At 40.5% G+C, this 23,042-nt stretch overlaps 1 protein-coding gene across 5 annotated transcripts in view; it reads right to left on the reverse strand.

Annotated features, from left to right (window-relative positions):
* Positions 1–7,540: 7,540 nt before the first annotated feature.
* PLCL2 (phospholipase C like 2) overlaps positions 7,541–23,042 on the reverse strand; it is a 201,585-nt gene continuing 186,083 nt past the window's right edge. For 4 of the 5 annotated variants that reach the window (XM_054480690.1, XM_054480691.2, XM_054480693.2 and 1 more), the window contains one exon: positions 7,541–8,415. In XM_054480690.1, coding sequence (XP_054336665.1) covers positions 8,236–8,415 — 180 coding nt within the window. In that variant the 3' untranslated portion in view covers positions 7,541–8,235. Of the gene's footprint in view, positions 8,416–16,699; positions 16,937–23,042 lie in introns of all 5 variants that reach the window. The other variant, XR_010125759.1, reaches the window with a different exon arrangement.

Raw genomic sequence — 23,042 nt, forward strand, 5'->3', positions numbered from 1 at the left:
CTTCTTGTCTTCCTTTTAGTGATGGTTGTTCATTTTTTGTTTGATGTTTTCTTTTATGTCTGTGCTTTATTTTGGATACTTTGTATTATTGCTATGTCTTCAGGTTTAATCTTTTCTTTTGAAAAATCAATTCTGTCATTAATCCCATCCATTGTATTTTTTAATCTCACATATTGAAATTTTTATCCCTAGAGGTTTGATTTGGGCCTTTTAAGAAATATTACCCATGTCACTACTTAACTTTTTGAACATAAGAAATATAGCTATAGTAAGGGTTTAATACTCCTGTCTACTAATTCTGACATCTATGCCAGTTTTGGGTTGGTTTTAATTTTCTCCTCATTATAGGTCATATTTTTCTGCTTCTTTGCATGCTTAGTAATTCTCTTTTGGAAACATTTGTGAATTTTACCATTTTGGGCCCTGATCAGGCAAGCAGTTCAGTTACTGAAAAACAGTTTGATCTTTTCAGGTCTTGCTTTAAAATGTTTTAGGTAGGACCAGGGCAGTGTATATTTTGGGGCCAATTATTACCTACTTGAGACAAGACCCTTCTGAAGTACGAGGATCTCTGATTGACACTATCCTGGCCCTATGTACTGTGTACTGTTCTCTCTAATCCATACATTCTCAAAGATGGCAATATTGCTTCCAAAGGGACAAAATTTAGTTTTTAGGGAAAAAATTTAACTGTGTATGCATAAAGCAAAGGTATACATAACATTTGTATCATATATATATCATATACATAATGTATCACATATACATTAATATCTGTGGCATAAAAATTTCATGGGGGAGAATGATTATGAAAATGTCTAAAATGACTTCCGTGACAGTTGATAATTGTTAAAAGGTTGGTTGTCGCTCCAGTTATTTTGAGTGGTTCTGTGCTTTGCCTCAGGTAGTGTTCTCACAGGTGTGGTGACCAATACTCTGCTGGATGCCAGAGGGGCACTCTACAGATGGCTGCTCTTTCTTTGTGTGGCTCTCTCCTCTTGGGTGCTCTGTCCTGAAAACTCTAGCCACCTTGGTCTCCCAGGTATCTCACCTCCATTGCTTCAATTCAAGGGGTCTTCTAGGCTCTGCCTGGCTTTCTCCCTCTTGCATCATGGCCTGGAAACTCAAAGTTATAAGCTGGGGCAATCGTAGAGCTCACCCCATTTGTTTCCCTTTTCTAAGTCATCACTGTCTTTCTATGCTAAGGGTCCGGGGTTATGAAAACTATTGTTTCATATATATATTTTCTGCTTTGGGTTGTTTTATGTGGAAAATCTGTTCTCTACCTTGGCTGAAGGTGGAAGTTAGCATATTCACTTTTGAATGGCACAAGTTTGGTGGCATAAAATCACAAATGTCTCCTTTTTTGCAGGTTTGGCCACACGATTTGTGTAATAAATTAATTCTTATGCAATTATAATATTATAAAGGCTGGTTATTACTTTCCAATTTTAGAACCAATCTTAGAGAAGCATGGAGAGTTTATAGTCACAGAAGAGAATATTAATGCTATTTAGAGACTGCTGATGTGGCAAGTAGAGTAGCGGGTGGTTGGGAGTTAAAAGTGCAGAAGTTTTGGAAGGAAACAATAGAGAACATGAATTTTCTGATGGTGGTGGATCAAGGTATGAAAGTCAACAATTGATGCATCAATAAGCAATTTTAATTATATTATTAAAAGTTATTAAGGTAATCCAGTAGAACTAAAATGAAAATGTTCTTAATAGGGATTGGGAATGGAAGGAGAGCAAAGAGAAGAGGTAGTGAAATGAGCCACATTTTTCATTTCCCTTCATGTGATGTCAGCATGTCTTTTTAAAGTTGACAAAGCAGAAAGCAGAGGTATAAACATATCATCAATCACTGCACTGTCCATTATGGTAGCCACTAGCCACATGGGGCTACTGACTTATTGAAATACGGCAGATGCAGCTGAGAAACTACATATTTTATTGTATTAATTTTTATTAATTAAAATTTAAATTTATAGCAACACGTAGCTCATGCCTATCATATTAGACAGCACAGATTTAGATGTTTCTATCATCATAGAAAGTTCTATTTTACAGCACTGGTCCAGAGTTTGTGAGATAATTATCAGAAGAATCAAAACCAGAAATTACACATGATAAGTTCTTAGCACTGAGGCTTGGGGAGATGAGGGGAGGACTTTACTCTTCATATTATACCTCCTTCATGCTTTGAATATTTATTACCTATTTTATATTTTGTTATATGTTCAGAATACTCACCTTGACCTGTCATCTCAATGGCTACAATGGTCCATTTCCAAAGGATTTTTTACAATGGTTTTTTGTTTAGAGTCTCGTGTGAGATTTTAAAAATATTTTTAGAGGGGAGACACTTGTTCTTATACATGTGAATAGTTACATCTAAACATAAGTTGTTAAACTGTGGATCCCTACTTTCTACCTAACATCTAACATCTGCGGCTTTGAATAAATACATAAATATTCTAGCTGATAAAACTGAATTGCTCATTGCCTTTACTTAAATACTCAATGCTTTGATTTCTCTGATCCTTAAAAAGAGCTAAGCGTTTCCTTGACAGTAAAAGTCAGAACTTCTCAGGGAGAGGAGGAAGGCATTTGTTGGTGGCATCTGAACATCGCCATGTAAGGAGCCGTTGGCCATGCTGTTTCCCATGGGGAGTGGGAGAAGGGCAGTGTGAGGGGGCACATGCACTTTTTAAATTTACATTTGTCAGCATTTGACTTTTTTTGGTAACAATGAGCATGTACTTCTTTCGTAATTAAGTAAAATGAATGCAAAGTGGGTTAAATATAATACAACTAAATGGTTGGCACTAATCTTTTAGGAAAACAAGAACAAACTCCCTAACAAGGACTGCCAAGCCCTCCCTGAGAGGCCCCCGTGCCCTTGCAACTCCCTCCACACCCTCTCCTTTTCCTTCTCTGCACCCTGGTCTCACTGTCCTTTCAGGTCCTCAAGCAAGGCTGCACTCCCTCCTGCCACCGGCCTTTGCAGAATGCTGGGCTCTTGGTCTAAATTGCCTGAATTGCTTTCCACTCTTCTATCCCCTGCTGCTGACCCTTTTCTTTGGGGTGGGGCAAGTAGGGAGAGCATCTTTGCCTTCAGGTCTCAGCTCAAATACCGCTTTCTCAGGGAAGCTTCCACAGTAGACTGTATTTTTCAAAAATAGTCTTAACATCTCCTATCCCATATCATCTTCCACAATGTGACCTTGCCACCCTCTGGTCGAGTTCTCCACCCCCTTGGACCTGGGCAGGACCTAGCAACTTGCCTAAACAACAGGATGTAGCAGCAGGGATATGCCGAGGCTTCTGAGGATAGGCCTCCAGGAGCCTCAGGAAGAAAAGCTGCTTCCATGTGGGTCTTTGGAATGCTTGCCCTTGGGACAATCCCTCTCGGAACGCAGCATCCCGCAGTGAGGGGTCCAAGCCACATGGAGAGACCTATGCAGATGCTCTGGTCCACAGCCCCAGCTGAGCTCCCTGCAGTGGCTGTGCCAGCTAGTGAGCCAGCCGGCAGTTCAGCCCAGTCACATAACCAAAGCCCCTGCTAACATCTGCCAGCGCCTGCACAAGAGACCCCAAGTAAGAAAACTGAGGTGAGCCCAGTCAACACACAAAGCCCCAGACATGAGAACAAATGACCGTTTCAGGTTTTAGGGGTTGGGTTACAGAGCAATAAATACTCCCTCCATCTTCTCAACAGTGGTGAAGCCCCGCTAAACACCCTCATGGTCCCACCTATCAATGATGAATGGCAACATTACAACAAGTCCACTGCGAGCTGGGTGCTGGTCTAAGTGCTTTACAAACAACTCATAAGACCCCTGTAAAGGAACGCAGCACTAAACAAAATACTTCCACAATTACAGAGGTAAGGTAGGTTAAGCACACCTCCCCTCAGCACTCAGCTAGGAAGTGATGGGATGGAACCCAGGCAGCCTTTCAGTGGGGCCTCTTCATAGCACTTTCCATAGTTTTAATTGCACCTATACCTCTGGAATTATTTGAATAAATGTCTCTCTCTTCCCAATTACACCGTGAGTTCCATGGGGGCTGGGACCATGCCTGTTTTTATCCAGAGTGAATCCCTGGTGTCTAAAATGTGCTAAATAAAATCAGAGTCTCAGTGGCTACTAGAGAGTTCATGTATCGCATTTAAGAAGAATAAAGCTGGGCGCGGTGGCTCACGCCTGTAATCCCAGCACTTTGGGAGGCCAAGGTGGGTGGATCACTTGAGTTCAGGAGTTTGAGACCAGCCTGGACAACATGGTGAAATCCCGTCTCTACTAAAAATACAAAAATCAGCAGGGAGTGGTAGTGCACATCTGTAGTCCTGGCTACTCGGAAGGCTGAGGCAGGAGAATCACTTGAACCTGAGAGGCAAGAGTTGCAGTGAGCCGAGATTGCACCACTGCATTCTAGCCTATGCAACAGAGCGAGACTCTGTTTCAAAAAAAAAGAAGAAAATGCCAACTGCCTCATTATACTTTACAAGATAGTACCCATCTTGTAGTTTAGAGGTTATATATATATATATCTGGAATTCAAAAGAATGGTTGGGAATATAGGCTTTGGAGCAGGCAAAGCTGAGTTTAAGTCCTGACTTGAGCACTCCGTGGCCTCAGTTACGTTAACTAACCTGTCTAAAGTCTTCATTTCTTCTTCTGTAACATCAGACAAGTACTTTGCCAGTTGTTGAGAAGATGAAATTATATGTGCAGTGTCTTGGACACAGTCCTTGGCTCACAGCCCCAACAAAGAGTCCCACTGTCAAATATTATAAATAGAAAATTCTTACAACTGACAGCAAATGTTAGGTATGTTCACAGCAAATATTGGCCGAGACATGAGTAACCACTGAACCTGTAGACAGATACATCCAGCTTGAGCACTCTTCCTCATTGGATGGGTAAATCAGAACTATGCTGTAACTGCACTAAATTTGCATTTGTAACTTTTTACAACGTTTGATTGAAGATTCAACAAATTCAAAGTACCTCAACATACTAAATGAGGCCACATGACAAAGACCGGATGTGGAAACATTTGCAAGCTGGATGGCTTTCCCCATTCAGTGCTTCACAGCTCAACTCCATGTGGGTGAGGAAGAGCAGCCTCCCTAGGGGCTGCCCACCACCCTGCCTAAGAACTCTGCTCCATGCCGTGATTCCTGGGTCACACCTGCCTGGAGATGGTAAGCATTTGTGTTTAGATGGCTTCTTTCCCATTGTTTAGAAGCCATGCCTGCCAAAGGCAGAAAATAGACCAATGCCTGCAAGAGTTTAAGTAGCTGAGAGGATACACTGAATATGTATGTGCAAAGAGGAAGCAGAATGTACTTAGTGTGTTCCTAGAGGCCTCAGGATTTACTCTGTGGGACTGACATCAACATAACTGCTGGAAATGTGACACTGGGCTTGATTGCAGTGTGACGTTTCATTTCCTACTGAATTGACCAGGTGTTTTCCATGATTTCTGTGCATTTTTGTCCAAATCTGAATTTTCCTGTGTCCTCAGCAGAGACTTACCAGTTGTTTTCATGCTACCTCTGATTGTATATATGTCTCCTAATTGGGAACAATGCAGTTTGTGTGAGTGTGTGTGTGTCTATAGTGTGCCCTATGTACGCATTAGTCAAATTCACAAGGAATTATTGGTATTTACTATGAGTAACTTAAATGGGTGCCCCCCCTGCCCATTTATGGAATGCAGATAATGGGAGGAAGCAAGCATGTTACCCCTGCTGTCACTACAACTTATGCAACCCAGGAGCAGGGATCTCACTTTTATTTGAACTGTGGGGGTTATATAATAAGGCCTCCACAGGTTCAATCCAGAGTGGATCAGTCAGTCCTTTGTAAGAAAAAGCTGTTTATAAAGGTCCATAAATCATAACCTTGGCCCTTGCCAGTTTAATGAATGTTTTCTGTTTCCATATGAATGGGAAAAAAAGAACAGAATAGCTCAATTGGCTGTGAATTTGTGCTCTGCTGATACGAGCCATCATCCTCGAGGAAGGACGGTGCATTTACTGGGGGAGGATCTAGATAAACAGGAGAGACTCCCAGGCTTTGGGAACAACTCCCTACAGGCATGCCTGCTATTCCCATCACTTGGCTTATTCCTCTGATGAGACGGGTCAAAAGAAGGTTGACATTTTATCATGGAAAGGTGGAGCAAACCCCGGGCTGGGTTCAGCACCAACACTACCTCTAACAGACTTTTTGACATCAGGCAATGCATTTTTTATTTTCATCTGCAACTTTAGCATCTGAAAAACAAAGTGTAGGACTGAATGATCTCTCAGACTCCTTCAATTATAAAATTGTTGATTCTAAGCCTGTATAAACTACAATAAATTACATGTGTCTTGCTATCAGTTATTCAAATCACATATTAGATAATGCCTGTCATTACTAGAAATGTAGAAATATTTTTTCAATTTCATTATACTTTAAAAGATAAAAATTTTTCATGATTTCTGGATTTTTCACTTTAAATTGAATATTGCTATTTACTTCCAGCTAAGTATTTTTAACAATAATCTAAGTTATACATTATTTCATTTCTCACTCTGTAAGTTTACTTTTAGTTCTCTATTTTCTATTCATTTTTACCCCATGTAGAGTTCATTTCTGAGCTAAGAGCCTAAGCTACTGGCTGGTGGTTAGTTGGGTGTGCAGGGAACAGCACCATTATCCAAGTAACAGGCTTATTTTCTAACGAATTATATCCAGAGAAGGGCAGTGGAGATGGGTACCTTAACTTAAGCACATTATTAGAATGCAAATGACAACAACTGAGCAAAGAATTGTTTTTTTAAGAGGATATTGAGGAGACTGGGCAGGAACAACTGAACATCAGCGCCTGAGCATCTCTTGAACTGTGAGGAAATCACTAATAAGATACTCAGCTGAAGATTACATATACTTATCTGGCTCACATACCTGAGTCACTGAATAGAAAAGAAGGGATTGTTGAAGATTTAGAGTAAATATTTACCCTTTCAAAATTTGAAATCAGTTTTGGTTTGGGAGAAGCAGTAATTAGGCTGCAGTGTTCAGTATCTTGAAGCACGAAGTTTCACTGATTTGCAAAATAAAAGCTTAGATTAAAAACTCAGCTGGGAGAAAATTATCTTTCAAAAGTGAATGAGAAACAGAGACTTTCTCAGACAAACATAAATTGAAGGAATTTGTTGCCAGTAGAACTGGAGGAAAGCTACACCTGCTCCTGCCCCTCTAACTACTTTTGACTTACTCTTTGCCAGATTCAGAGGTGCACATTACTACAGACCTAATTCAGAAGCATCAAGAGGGCAGCTGTGGGTATCTCGGTTCACTTTACAGTCAGCTGCTGTTGCTTAAAGCTGTTGAAACCTTACCAAAAGCAAAATAAGGTCAACCCCGACAAGCAACTTATTTTTGACAAAGCTGTTCAACAAGTAAGTGGCTACACTTAAGAGCAGAATATTTTGAACTAGAAATCTTAAAAGTTAACGCTTCATTAAACACATGTACTGCTATTGGAGAAATATCATAAAACATCTTTTTAATGTGAACACTACTTCATACAATGAAAAACTATTTACAATGTATTGTTTCCAGATTGGCTGCTTTTACATCTTCTCCACCCATGTGCTGACTCGGCATGTGTCTTCAGCCAGGGAGCTTCGGTCCAACTGCACATTCTCCTCCACGGCTCTCCAAGGACCCCGGGGATTCAGGGAACCTGTCCACTTACATTCTCTTCAGTAATTATGGCTCAGCAAGCATGCCACCAAAATCATCTAGAACCCAGAGACTCTGGCAACCCCACATAAGTAAAAACGTGTAGATCAGGTTGTTTTCTCCAATAAATAATAATTTGACAATCCAATCCATTTCCATCTTAAGAAATTGTTTTCACTTAGGAAAATGTTTCTCAATGGAGCTAGAGTGAATAATCTTTTCTTCATACTGGAACTGAGCTAGAATGTCTTTGTATACAAATATAGCATATTTTGGCCAGCAATATAATTGCTTGTTAAAGAGTTTATTTGCCTTCACACGCAGGATTGCCACATACATTCACAGTTTTAATAGACTGTAATTAGCTATTCCAGTTGTGCTTTAAAATCCCGAATATTATTCTCATTAGTGAGTGCAAAGCAAATGTCCCATCTGACTACAATTGGTCCTAGAGTTATAAACTCCATAATGATTTATTGTAAGTTTCCTCATTCTCCAGTTTCATCGTTTGCTTTTTCAGGTATGACTTCCAAGCTCCGGCGTGGCTTCTGGACATCAGCATTTTCGGTGCCTGGTTTATTCAGTCCACATGAAACAGCAGCAAAATGGATTTGTTTCAGATTCTCCAACGTCTCATTCTTAGCATATTTCAAAAGATCTGCTTGTCCCTATAACAAAACATGCAATTGAACAGTATTAGATATGACATAACTTAGTGTTATACTTCAACAATATATATCTTTCACTGAAATAGAAGTATTCTGATTCCACAAGAGGGCATAATTATTTCTTATTGGCACTGCATCTGAATAGGTCAATTTTAATAAAAAGTGAGTTTGTTTTCCCAGTTTCAACACCACACTCCAAGAGTATGCTGCCTTTCTGGCCCTTTCTATTTATAGATCTGCATGGGGTTCTATGTGCATGGACTATTCCTATCTATCCTGGTTAAAATTACATCTTTCATTAGTTGTTTGGCCAATCTTGTTTTTCCCTTTTAAGGTTTGATTTTAAAAAAAAACTTTTTATTTTGAAATAAGTACAAATTCACAGAAGGATACAAATATAGTACAGAGAGGTCTTGTATACCCTTTCCCAAATTTCCCCCAATGGTTATGTCTCACATAACTATAGCACAATATCAAAATCAAGACACTGACAGGGGTACAAAGTGTGCCTATGCTTTTGTGTGACTTCATCACATGTGTGGGTTCACGTAACCACCACAGCAACCAAGGCACAGCACTGCACACAGCACCACCAGGAAGTCACACCCACCGCCTCCTCTCCACCATCCCTAAACCCTGGCAACCACTAATCTGTTCTCCATCTCTGAAGCCCACACAGCCTTTGGTAAGTGCTGGCAGCCGTGGGCACACAGCAGGTCCTCACTGAGCATTTGCTGAAAGAAAGAGTGAAGCAAAGGATTTTCTACTCTGGATATACTTTCTCAGCCAAACTTTAATTTCTTTTCTGAGGTCTAACCATCAACTGGATCTATATGCAGTATAACACGATATAGGTCAGAAAACAGTGGGTGAATTGAAGCACAGTCACTGGGAGCCTGGAATTGGTGCTGACAATGGGCCAATGAAGTTTGTCACCCTCTTTGCTCTTGACATTTTGGACCAGAGAATTCTCTGGAGGTGGGGAGCTGTCTTGTGTATTTTCAGATATCTAGCAGCACCCCTAGCATACCCTAATGTTTGCAGACATTGCTAACTGTCTCTTGAGTGGGAGGGTGAGATACCCCCAGTTGAAAACCACTGGGCTAATGCATCAGCCAACAATTCCAAAATTATCGAGCAGAAGAGATGATGTGGTGCTCTATTGTTGTAAATTCCAACACTCGCACTTTGCTTTTTTGTTCTATTTTTCCTTCCAAATTTAACCTGCCTTTCACTAACAGTTTTTTCTACTTACACTATTACCTTTTCTTCTTTCTTACTCTCCTTGCTTGCTATTTTTTTTTCCATCCCCTTGGGTTCTCAATTTTTTCTATTATTTTCTTTATGATTCCTCTGTAGTTTGACTTTTCTTTGTCCTACTTACACCTCCTCCCACTTTCCCTCTTTCTGAACTGCCTCCCAGTGTGCGTTCCCTTTAAGGCATTCCTGTCTAGCAAGAGCTTGGGGCCAGCTGCAGAGAGCAATGGGTAGGGACTTACCTTGGCTGGCAAATGGACTATATTCAAATGTCAGCCACTGGTGAGATCAAATTGCAAGGCAATTTTAAACTATCATGAGGCCCAAATCCACAGAACAGTTTGTTGCTTACTACTTACCATGCATGGTTTTCCTGCTTTACACAGTCCTTTAATTAGTAACTATAAATAGATGTTCCCTTGCGTAGATTAACTAAAGGAGCTTCATTTTTATTCATTCTTACTAGTCACTGAACTCACATGTTGAAAATTTACTAGTTATGAGGTCTTTGTATATATAGCATATTGTGTCAGGAGAATAATTTCATGTTAGTGTATTTCCCTTCACAAGCAGAATTGCTACACACATTCACAGTTTTAATAGACTGTAACTAGTCTGTGTTTTAAAACTCCAAATATTATTTTTTTAAAATTAATAAACTTTAATTTTTAGGACAGTTTTAGGTTCACAGCAAAACAGGGCAGAAACTACAGAGAGTTCCCTTACGCTCCCTCCCTACGCAAACCTTCTCTAGTAGCCACATCCCGCACCACAGTGGTATACTTGTTATAATCAATGAACCTATGTTGTCACATCCCCTCAAGTCTATTGCTTAAATTAGGGTTCACCTTGGTTTTGTGTATTCCATGGGTTTTGAAAAATGTATAACATCTATCTACCCTTATAGGATCATGCAGAATAGTTCCACTATGCTAAAATTCCTCTGTGCTTTGCTAGTCATCCTTCCCCACTCCCAACCCCCGGCAACCACTAATCTTTTTATTGTCTCCACAGTTCGGCCTTTTCGACAATGTCATCTAGTTGGAATCACAGTGTGTAGCCTTTTTGGATTGGCTTCTTTCACTTAGTAATATGCATTTAAATTTCCTCCATGATGTCTCATGGCTTGATACCTCGTATCTTTTTAGTGCTGAATAATATTCCATTGTCTGGATGCACTGCAGTTTATTTATCCATTCATTTGCTGCAGGACATCTTTGTTGCTTCCAAATTTTGGCAATTAAAAATAACTCTGCTATAAGCATCTGTATGCAGATTTTTGTGTGGACATAAGTTTCCAATTCATTTAGGTACATTCCAAGGGGTACGATCGCTGGATCATATGGTAAGAGTATGTTTAGTTCTGTAAGAACTACAGATAGTTTGACAGTTTCTTCCAAATTGTCTGCACCATTTTGCATTTCCACCAGCATAAACGAAAGTTCCTGTTGTTCCACATCCTCGCCAGCATTTGGTGATGTTAGTTTTGTATTTTGGCTGCTGTAATAGATGTGTATTGGTATCTCATTGTTGTTTTAATATATAATTCCCTAGTGACATATGATGCTAATATACTTTCCATTTGTACATCTTCTTTGGCGAGGTGACTGTTCAGACTTTTGCCCAGTTTTTAATCAGGTTGTTTGTTTCCTTACTGTTGAGTTTTAAGGGTTCTTTGCATTTTTTAAGAGTTCTTTGACTGTTCAGACTTTTGCCCAGTTTTTAATCAGGTTGTTTCCTTACTGTTGAGTTTTAAGAGTTCTTTGCATATTTTGGAAAACAGTACTTTATCAGGTGTGTCCTTTGCAAATATTTTCTCCCAGACTGTGGCTTCTCTTCTCATTCTATTGACATTGTCTTTATAGAGCAGAAGTTTTAAATTTTAAGGAAGTCCAACTTACCCATTCTTTCTTTAATGGACTGTTTATGGTGGTGTATCTGAAAAAGCACTTCCATATCCAAGGTCACCTAGATTTTATCCTGTGTTATCTTCTAGGAATTCTATAGTTTTGTGTTTTATCTTTAGGTCTATGATCTATCTTGAGTTAATTCTTGTAAGATTCGTGCCTAGATTGAACTTTTCATGTGGATGTCCAGTTTTTCCAGCACGAGTTGTTGAAAAGATGAAGTCTCTATTCCACCGTATTGCCTTTGCCCCTTTGCCAAAGATTGATTAACTACTTAATGTGGGTCTATTTCTGGGCTCTTCTATCCTGTTCTGCTGATTTATTTGTCTATTCTTTTCACACTGCTATATTTCCTGTAGCTTTGCAGTAAGTTTTAAAGTCAGATAAAGTCAGTCCTCTGATTTTATTCTTCTCCTTTAATATTGTGTTGGCTATTCTGGGTCTTTTGCTTCTCTTTAAACTTTAGAATCAGTTTGTCAATATCCACAAAATAACTTGGTGGATTTATTTATTTATTTTTATGCTTGCTGGAAGTTTGAGATTATGTTGAATCTATATATCAAGTTGGGAAGAACTGATATCTTGACAATATTAAGTCTTCCCATCCATGAATATGGAATATCTCTCCATTTACTTAATTCTTTGATACCTTTCACCAGAGTTTTATAATTTTCCTCATGTAAGTCATATGTATGTTGTTAGATTTATACCTAAGTATTTTATTTCTGGGGGTTCTAATGTAGATGGTCATGTGTTTTTAATTTCGAATTCCACTTGTTCTTTGCTGGTATATAAGAAATAAATTGGGCTGGGCGTGGTGGCTCACGCCTGTAATCCCAGCACTTTGGGAGGCCGAGGCAGGCAGATCACGAGGTCAGGAGATTGAGACCATCCTGGCTAACATGGTGAAACCCCTCTCCACTAAAAATACAAAAAATTAGCCAGGCGTGGTGGCGGGCACCTGTAGTCCCACCTACTCGGGAGGCTGAGGCAGGAGAATGGCATGAACCCAGGAGGCGGAGCTTGCAGTGAGCCGAGATCGCACCATTGCACTCCAGCCTGGGCAACAAGAGCGACACTCTATCTCAAAAAGCGAGACTCCGCCTTAAAAAAAATAATAAATAAATTGGCTGGGTGTGATGGCTCATGCCTGTAATCCCAGCACTTTGGGAGGCTAAGGCTTGAGCCTCAGGAGTTCGAGACTGGCCTGGGCGACCTGGCGAAACCCCATCTCTATATAAAAATACAAAAATTAGCTGGGTATGTTGGTGTGCACCTGAAGTACCAGCTACTTGTGAGGCTGAGGTGGGAGGATCACCCGAGCCCAGGGAGGTCAAGGCTGCAGTGAGCCATGATCATGCCAGTACACTCCAGCCTGGGTGACAGAGTGAGACCCTGTCTCAAAATTTTTTTTTCTTAAAAAAATAAATCAATTGATTTTTGTATATTAACCTTGTTTCCTGCAACCCTGCCATAATTGCTTATTATATTGTTCCAGGAGATTTTTTGGTCAATTCTTTTGGATTTTCTACATAGATGATTATATCACCTGTGAACAAAGACAGTTTTATTTCTTCCTTCTCAAGATATATACCTTTTATTTTATTTTCTTGTCTTTCTGCATTAGCTAGGACTGGACTTCCAGGTCAATGTTGAAAGCAGTGGTGTCACAGAACATCCTTGCTTTGTCCCTAATCTTATCAGGAATGCTTTGAGTTTCTCACCTTTAAATATGATGTAAGCAGTATGATTTTTGTAGATGTTCCTTATCAAGTTGAGTAAGGTCCTCTCTATTCCTAGTTCACTGAGAATTTTTATCATGAATGGGAGTTGAATTTTGTCAAATTTTTTTTTGCATCTACTGATATAACCACGAGCTTTTTCTTCTTTAGCCTGTTGATATGATGAATGACATTAGTTGATTTTCAAAAGTTAAATCAGCCTTGTATACCCAGTATAAATCCCATTTGATCATGGTGAATAATTCTTTTTATTCATTTTTGGATTTTAATTGTTAATATTTTGTTAAGGATTTTTGCATCTGTGTTGATGAGAGATACTGGTCTATTGTTTTCTTCTCTTGTAATGTCTTTGGTTTGGTATTAGGATAAAACTGGCCTGGTAGAATGAGTTAGGAAGTATTCACTCTGCTTCTATTTTCTGGAAGATATTGTAGAGAATTGGTATCATTTCTTCCTTAAATGTTTAGCAGAAACCAGTGAACCTGTCTGGGCTGGTGCTTTTTGTTTTGGAGGTTTATTAATTATTGGTTTGATTTCCTTAATAGATACAGAATTATTCAGATTGTATATTTCTTCTCATGTGAGTTTTGGCAGATTGTACCTTTCAAGGAATTGGCCTATTTCATCTAGGTTTTCAAGTTTGTGGGCATAGAATTGTTCATAATATTCTTTCATTATCCTTTTAGTGTCCATAAAATCTGTGGTGATATCCTTTATTTCATTTCTGACGTTAGTAATTTGTATCATCTCTTTCTTAGCTTGACTAAAGACTTACTGATTTTAATAAGGTTTTCAAAGGACTAGCTTTTGGTTTTATTGATTTTTCTCTATGCATTTTCTGTTTTTAATTTCATTGATGTATGCTCTTATTTTTATTAATAAAAATTAGTACCTACCAAAATGCCTATCTAGGCATCATTCTTTTTGACATCACATGTCCAGTTGAGTTTCTGATATCCTGCTACTACTCCTACTACCAGCTACTCTTCAGTCAAAGCAGCTCCATTCTTGCAGTGACCTGGACCAAGGACCCTGGTGTCATTATTCACTCTTCCCTTTTTCTTCCATCTATCATCCCACCTGTCAGTAGGTCCTATTGTCACAATCTTCAAAACATATATATAAAGTTTCTCACCACTTCTTACCATCTTCACTGCCACCATTGTGGTTTAAGCCACCATAATCTTTCTTAGAGTTTATTCTGATTGGTCTTCTTTCTCCATGTTCAACGTGACAGCCAGAGAGCTCAAATTAAAACACAGGACATCCCTTCCCCTCTGTTCAAAACCCTTCAGCAGCTCCCCAAATAACTTAGAGTGAGAGTCAAAGTCCTTGCCCACAGCCTCATCTGACTTCCTTCACCCACCTACCCACCCTGTACTGTTCACTCAGCCTCTGATATGCTATCCCCCTAAATGTTCCTCAAACCCATCAGGTCCTCTCTAGTCCAGCCTCAATGTCTATGCATTCAATGTTCCCTCTGCAGGGAATGCCCTTGCCCCAGAAATGCACCTAGCTAGCTCCTTCCCCTCCGCTTGATGCCATCTTGACTCTGATGCCCTCTTCACAGCAGCGCCCTCCCTGACAGCCCCATCTTGTCTAATTAGAACTCCCACTTCCTGTCCATAATTCTCCTTACCGCCTCCCTGCCTTGCTTTTTACATAACACTTACTGCCATACTCTACTGCTTGGTTTATTGTCTGTCTCTTCCACTAAATGTAAACTTCACGAGGGCAGGAATTTTTGTCTTCTGATCACTGCTGTATCCTCAGAGCCTAGAACAGTGCCAGGTACAGAGTAAGGGCTCCATAACCATCTGTTGAATGCAATTAAAGTAATGTAATTAAAGTAAAATGTGAAAGTCTCCCCTTTAATCTCACAGCTGCCCCCTCAACAATGAGTTTTGTCTTTTTCTCGGCATTATATATATATTACAAATAGGTATTTTATTTTACTTTTAATGTAAATATAATCAAGCAATCTATATTGTTCTTTGGTTTCCTTTTTTCTTCACAAAAAGTTATGTCTTAGTGATCTTTCCGTGTCAGCATGTATAGATCTACCACATGATGACAGGGTATTTAAAAACAAAAATCCCCAGATGGCATATGATAATTAATGTGGTAATAACAGAATTCTTCATCTGGTTGAATCTTATGTTTCTCAACTTCAGAGAAGTCATCATGGTATCTTAAACAGAATAGGCCTTTGGACATTACCAAGGCAAGACACAAAGGACTCCCAAAGGCAATAAATCTGGGCTTGAGGAGCTGCTGAACTTTGTCCACATCACTTTTATTTTGTTCTATGTGTCTAAAACTACGTTTAAGATGTCTTGGAGGTAAGGCATGTAGCATGAGTGAAGAACAATTCTGGCCAGGCACGGTGGCTCATGCCTGTAATCCCAGCACTTTGGAAGGTCAAGGTGGGCAGATCACCTCAGGTCAGGAGTACACGGTGAAACCTCGTCTCTACTAAAAATACAAAAAAAAAATTTAGCCAGCATGGTGGCAGGCGCCTGTAAACCCAGCTACTTGGGAGGCTGAGGCACGAGAATTGCTTGAACCCAGGAGGCAGAGGTTACAGTGAGCTGAGACCACACCATTACACTCCAGCCTGGGCAACAAGAGCAAAACTCTGTCTCAAAAAAAAAAAAAAAGTTCTGAAAGAGGTGGAGGTGTTTGTTGTAGCAGTGTTCATATTTCATTGCTTCAAAAGACTTGAAAAGAGCAAAGGTTACTTAAAACACTGCCACCCACTGACACAGGGTGTCTGGTTTTGAAGACTCCTTCCACAAAGCTGGCTTTGCAATGTTTTCAGTTGAACAACTCAAATGTCATTTGATTTCACACATTCTGGTTTGAATTTTTTTAACTTATTCTATTTTGTTTTCATCTTGAAAGAGTTATAACAACCTTAGGTCAAAATATTTAAGGTTCTTATTTAGGCCCAGAAAGTAATCTTTAAAAGATGTAACTAAGGGCAGTGGCTGGATCCCAGCAGCTCTTGCTGCGAGTCTGGCGTGACTGTGCTTTTTCTGGCTGAGCCTGTGGCTTACCTGGGATTGGATCAGAGGCCAGAGTAGCCAGGAAAAGAATGATGGCAGCTCCAAATGCCAGAACCGCACCCCAGCTGTGCTCAACCCTCGGCTAATCACCATACTTTCTGTATGACCACAAAAGATGTTCTAGTTTTTAATATATTAAAAATATTTCAAGACACATCTGTTAGTGCTACATTTTAGGAGCCAAAATTAACAATCACAAGTCATTGCTTTTATTTAGACGTAGGGGCAAAACAACAGGGATTCTACATCTGGCTAATTTTTTCAAAGTCCTTTTGTCCAACTATCTATTAGAGAAAAACAGTTGTCTTACTTCTGAGGTGAAGGATCCAGTGCGGCAGCTAAGACTTCCCCTGCCCTCTGCCACCTGTGTAATGGCCACATGCTTGGATGTTGAAGAGAGCAAAGATTAGCACCTTCCATTCCCTGGGGGCCAGCAGACACTTTTCTTCCAAATCACATGCAGTGTGAGGGAGGAGAAGAAGGAGGGTACTCATACCATTATGGGAGTCGGAGGCACAAAAATACTCCTCCTTCCTGTCTTTCTTATCTATATGGGAACGCAGAGAGAAACACAGCAGAATTTAGGTACCTTCACTGATACCACCTGCTCCACAAAGAGGGGATGCAAGGGAAGTGCTATTACCATTCTCGTTTCATAAAAAGGACACTGAGTTTAGAGAGATTACGGGTAGAGTCTGAACAGCAAATCACACTGAAACACACACACCTTTCTCTCTGGTATGTTTATTTTCCTTTTGGGTAAACTAAACTGTGAGGCCAAAACTATAGAGAGTTGAACCCCACAGACTGCATGCAATATTTTAAAGCAAGCAGGTTGAAACATACACTACATTTTTCATGTACCCAGCACATCAACAACTGTGTAGACAATTCACTCTTCCTGTGATTAAAAGCAGAAACAGAAATATGGATTTCCACTGTGTGTTTGTCGAATGAGGAATGAGTGAACAAAAGAATGAAATGGGTGTGGTGGCTCACACCTGTAATCCCAGCACTTTGGGAGGCTAAGGTGGGCGGATCACCTGAGGTCAGGAGTTCAAGACCAGCCTAGCCAACATGGTGAAACCCTGTCTCTATTAAAAATACAAAAATTAGCCGGGCATGGTAGCAGGCGACTGTAATCCCAGCTACTCGGGAGGCTGAGGCAGGAGAATCACTTGAACCCGGGAGGTGCAGTGAGCCAAGATCACACCACTGCACTCCAGCCTGGGGGACAGAGACAGACTCTGTCTGGGAAAAAAAAAAAAAAAAGAATGAATGGATTGTAGGAGTCTTGGCTATGGATTCTAAATCGCCTCTCATTATTATACATTGATAGTTCCCCTTTCAAAAGTTCTTTTGAGGCTGGCTGAGATCGTGGCACATTCATCAGAATTAAGGAAGGCCTCCTAGCTTGGTCAGGTCCACTTCCCACTGAAGTCTCAATAAACCTTACAGTTGAAAAAAGACTCCCTAATCATCAGAGTCACCTAAACCTACAGCAACAGGACACAGGCTTTTGTACAGGACGTTAGGCTCATTTTAAGAGTGCGTGATGTTTTCTGTCCTTTTGGCTTCCTGTATGTGCACTCACATGTTTGATGGGCATGGAACATGAGCTGCAAATCAGCTTGTCTCCCCACAGCAGGAAGACCACCTTCCCTCCACCCTGACCTCCACTCCAAAGGGTGCAAAGAAGCTGCCGGAGGGGGATGAAGAGTTCTGTGCAGGAGCGGAAAGGAGAGCCCTCTAAGCACAGCTCCTGCCTTTGGTTTTTGCTGGATCCAAAGAGATGTTTCGTGGTTTGAGGCAGTGTCTTGATGATGAAGGGACAGTGGGCTGCATGGATCTGACTATCCGTGCGGCTCCCTTTGCCTGCCACACTTTTTGCCTATATTTTGGCTGTCATCACATTTACAGTTAGTCTCCAATTTTCCCATGGTTGTGCTCAGAGGTTTGTACAAAAGTTAATAATTTTAAATATAAGATTCAATTTATTAAATTCAGAATGAATGCCTTCCTCCTTAGAAACAATTTTACGTTTCCTTCACCAAAGATGGAAGGTTGGGGGCTCCTTGGCAGCACCACGGAGGAGGCGGTGTCTGAGTTGGGGAAACTCAGGGCAGGAAAGGACGGCGGCAGGCCCAGGGGCTGATGCTGCCTGCCACAGAGGAGTGACCGTGACTCCAACACATGGCGCCTCTGGAGCCCAATCATTTAGCAGCATGATTTCTATGCTACAAAGCTTTCTAGGTTCTGACTTTGACTACATCTCCCTCTGCTACAGACCTGGCCATGGGAAGGGCTAAAGTCCACCATGCAGCATGCAGTAGGACAGTGGCCTTGTCTGGCACAGAGCTGGCCACTCTGGTGGCAGAGGTAGGGTGAGCGTTCAGGAGCAGCCTTTGGAGTCTCCAGACAGTGGAGGTGAGCCATGACCTAAGCACAGAAGGTGGGGTGTCAGGAGAGGGTTCCAGGCAGGGACCAGGGCCACAGGGGAGGGCAGGGTGGCCCAGCTGTGTAGAGAGAGGACACAGAGAGCGAGGGGACACTGAGAGGCAAGTGGGGCTGGGCCATGGGTGTGAGAGCCCTTGGAAACACCAGGGAAAATAGCGCACATGTAAGCACCTCCTTTGCACTATTAATCTTTCAAGCACACCATTTACACAGTCAAATATTAGCTGAGTAATCACAAACTCCACATGAGTGGGGTCCCAATGTTTGAGGTTTTGCTGTGTTTCAAATGGACCAGAAAGAACAGCCTGCCTAATGACAAACGCTACTGTAGTTTGATTTTCTGAGCCATTCTGAGAAATTTTCACACACTAAATAGAGAAATGGCTTTCAGTCAATTATAGCTTTTCAGGAAAAGAGACAACATACTATACTACCTATAATAAATAAAAATAACTAAAAGATATGAGCCTCAATACAAGGAGTTATACATCAACCATCATGGTAATTTCAAAAAGGAAACAAATGCCAGTCTTTAAGTCTTCAAGATAAGCACTGTACCTCAGGTAAAAATGAAGACTATCAAGACAAATTGTCTTACCAGGTGCAAAAACCATCTGGTTTATTGATTTATTTTTTGGCAGAAGTCTTAGGTTCCTAAAGAGAATGAATCTCTAATTACTTTTAGGGTTTATTGATAGTCTTGTTTCTGATGGTAGAGGAGCACAGGTCAGGAGAGCTAGCCTGGCAGCCATTCATCTGGAAAACATGTTGGGTTGTAACAAGCTTAATTCAAGTCCAAGATATGATATAGATGCTATAAAAAAAGCCCAGCCATCCCAGCCACCCCAGATGAGATCCAGCCATGTGAGTGCCTTCTTGGATGTTCCAGGCCAAGCTGAGTTCCCAGCAGAACAAATCTCTTAAGTGATCCCAGCTAATACCACATGGAGCAGGAAAACCATCTGGCTGAGCCCAGCTAACCCACAAAATCATGAGAAATGAGGTCATTGTTTTAAGCCACTAGTTTTGCAGTGGTTTGTTATACAGCAATAGATAACTGAAACAGCCACTAAAGGGAGCCATATTTCGTGCTATCTGACAATACCTTCCTGGACAAAGTGGATTAAAGCAGGGGGAGAACCGGATCCAAAGACACTTAATACAAGAGGAGGTTTATCAGGACCACTGGTCTGGAGCTAAAAGGCTAGGCTGAGGTAGGAAACACAAATAGATTGAGTACTTGAAATAAATGCTTAGAGGATATGGTAAAGAACAGACCAAGGCCAGAACAAGTTATAAAGCAGTAGAAACTCTGAGTGAACAGAACGAGCCAGCCAACAGAGGAAGCAGAATGAAGAGGCAGAAGATAAGAGGAAAGACCCCTGTTCCACAGAGAAGAGCAGCTACCTCGGGGGCTGCCAGGTTTTCGAACAGCTTGCTATTGTCATGAGGCTGGACTGCAGTTTCCGGTCTCCAAGTTCCCTGAGGTCCCTGTCCCTCTCATGATCCCTTGTGTGAGCCAGCATCTGTGGCCACTCCTCTGTGAACTGGCCGGAGTGAGTTTCTACTCTTGGTAACCAAAACAGACCGATGAAAACAGGACTCTTCTAGCATGCGATTCTACCATTTTAGGAATGGCAATCAATTGACACAGTGAAAATTACCACCAGTACAGTGAATATTTCGGCAACTGGAAAATAAAGGTAGAGGAAGTCTTGATTAAACTGGTGGATTGAAAATGCATTACAGAATTTCTATTCTACATTCCTGATGAAATGAGCAAAAACAAAGCCAAGCAAAAAGCCACAAACAGCAACTAAACTAAAAAAAGGGTATAATCATTCTATGAACTAAAACTCACAGAAGTCATGTTGGCAAGTCATAAAAGTCCTGAAAGTTCTATCTCAAACACAACCAAACCAGAGAGATGCAAACGGAGCGAATATTCTGTTTCATGGAGTAGCAGATGGGGCAGAGGGTGGGAATAAAGAAATGACCCAGGAAAAGTTGGAAATGTGGCTGGCATACAAATAGAAAACCAGACAGAATGCAGAAAACAATGATTTTCAGATAGTACAACACAGTGATCCTGAGAGAAGAAATACAAACAATCGTGTCCAGCTTACTGCTTGTAGGTTCCAGGTGCAGTGCAGGAAAGGGGAACTCAAACAGAGCCCAGCAGTCCCACTGGGGTGAGAAGGCAGGGTGTGGAGTTCAGGGAGCCGACAGTGGCTAGAACATGAGGGGCCAAGAGTGGAGAGGAAGGAGCTGGAAAACAGCTATTGTGAATATATGACATGTCTTCAAGAAGGTAGAGGATATGACTAGCACGAAGAGAAACATGACAAATTTGAAATAAAAAACCGAATAGGATTAATGGCAGATTAGATATTACAGAAGACAGAAGTGTTGCTTGAAAATATAGCAATATTGCTCAAGGACATGGCAATAAAAATATCAAGAATTAAAAAAGAAAACAAAAAGGAAACAGCTGAGTGTGGTAATTCTAACACCTTAGGAGGCTGAAATGGGAGGATTGTTTGAGGCCAGGAATTTGAAACCAACCTGGGGAACATGGCAAAACCTAGTCTCTACAAAAAAGGTACAAATTATCCAGGCATGGTAGCACATGCCTGTGGTCCCAGCTACTCAGGAGGCGGAGTTGAGAGGATCATTTCAGCCCAGAAGGTTGAGGCTGCAATGAGTAGTGTTCATGCCACTGCACTCCAGCCTGGACAAGAGTGAGATCCTGTCTCAAAAAAAAATTTTTTTAAACCACAGAAAGTACTTAAAAACTAATGAATAAGCATCTGTGATTGTGGGATAATATCAAGCAGTATATTTATACATATAATTGGAGTTACAGAAGGAGATGGTAGAAAGGGTAAGAGAAACAAATTTCAGGAAATAATCACCAAAAAGTTTCCAAATTTGTTAAAAACTATAAATTCACATATCTAAAAATCTCAACAAACCCCAAGCAGAAGAAACATAAAGAAAACCACATTAGAGTCTGTCAGATATTTTTTAAAACTCACATACACACAAAGATACTCAACCCCCATCCACTTACTGGAATGACAAAACTGACAATTCCAAGTGTTGACAAGGATGGTGGTACAACTAAAAGTCTTGCAACACTGCTGGGGAAATGCAAAATGGAACATCAGTTGTTTTTAAAGCACTGTGGCAGTTTCTTATCAGTCTCACACACATTTACCATGTGACCTAGCAATCCCACTCATATTTACCCAAGAAGAATAAAAACATGTCCATACAAAGACTGATATGTGAATGTTCACTGCAGGTTTATTTGTAATAGCTAAAAATTGGAAACAACACAAATGTCCATAAATTGGTGCATGTATAAACAAAACGTGTTATATCCATAAAACAGAATACTATTTAGCAATAAAACGGAATGGAGTACTGAAACCTACATTAACTTTTATGACTCAAAGCACAATGCTACATGAAATAAGCCAGGCAGAAAAGACTGTATGCCATGTAATTCCATTTATATGACATTCTGGAACAGGTCAAACTATAGAGATAGAAATGAGATAAGTGGTTGCCAACATAAAGGATTTTACTACAAAGGGGCACAATGCAATTTGGGGGAGCAGGGTGACAGCAATGCCCTATCATCATTGTGCTGGGGGTTGCATGACTTTATTTTATCACACTTCACAGATACTGCATTTTTTTTTTTTTTTTTTTTTTTTTTTTTTTTTTTTACAAATTGAAGGTTTGTGGCAACCTTGCATCAAGCAAGTCTACAGTGTCATTTTTCCAACAGCATGGGTTCACTTTGTGTTTCTGTGTCACACTTTGGTAATTCTTGCAATATTTCAAACTTTTTCATTATTATTATATCAGTTATGGTGATTTGTGATCGGTGGTCTTTGATGTTACTATTATAATTATTTTGGGGCACCATAAAGTGTGCCCTTCCTTATAAGACAGCAAACTTAATTGGCAAATGTTGTGTGTGTTCTGACTGTTCCACTGGTCACTCTCCATCTCTCTGTCTCTTCGGGCCTCCCTAATGACATGAAAAGTTCCTGAGACATAACAATATGAAAATTAGGCCAAAAAAATAACCTTACAAAGGCCTCCAAGTGTCCAAGTGAAAAGAAGAGTTGCACTTGACATAAAAACTAGAAATAATGAAGCTTACTGAGGAAGGCCAAGTT

This window comes from Pongo pygmaeus, chromosome 2, assembly GCF_028885625.2.
Source record: "Pongo pygmaeus isolate AG05252 chromosome 2, NHGRI_mPonPyg2-v2.0_pri, whole genome shotgun sequence".
NCBI lineage: Eukaryota > Metazoa > Chordata > Mammalia > Primates > Hominidae > Pongo > Pongo pygmaeus.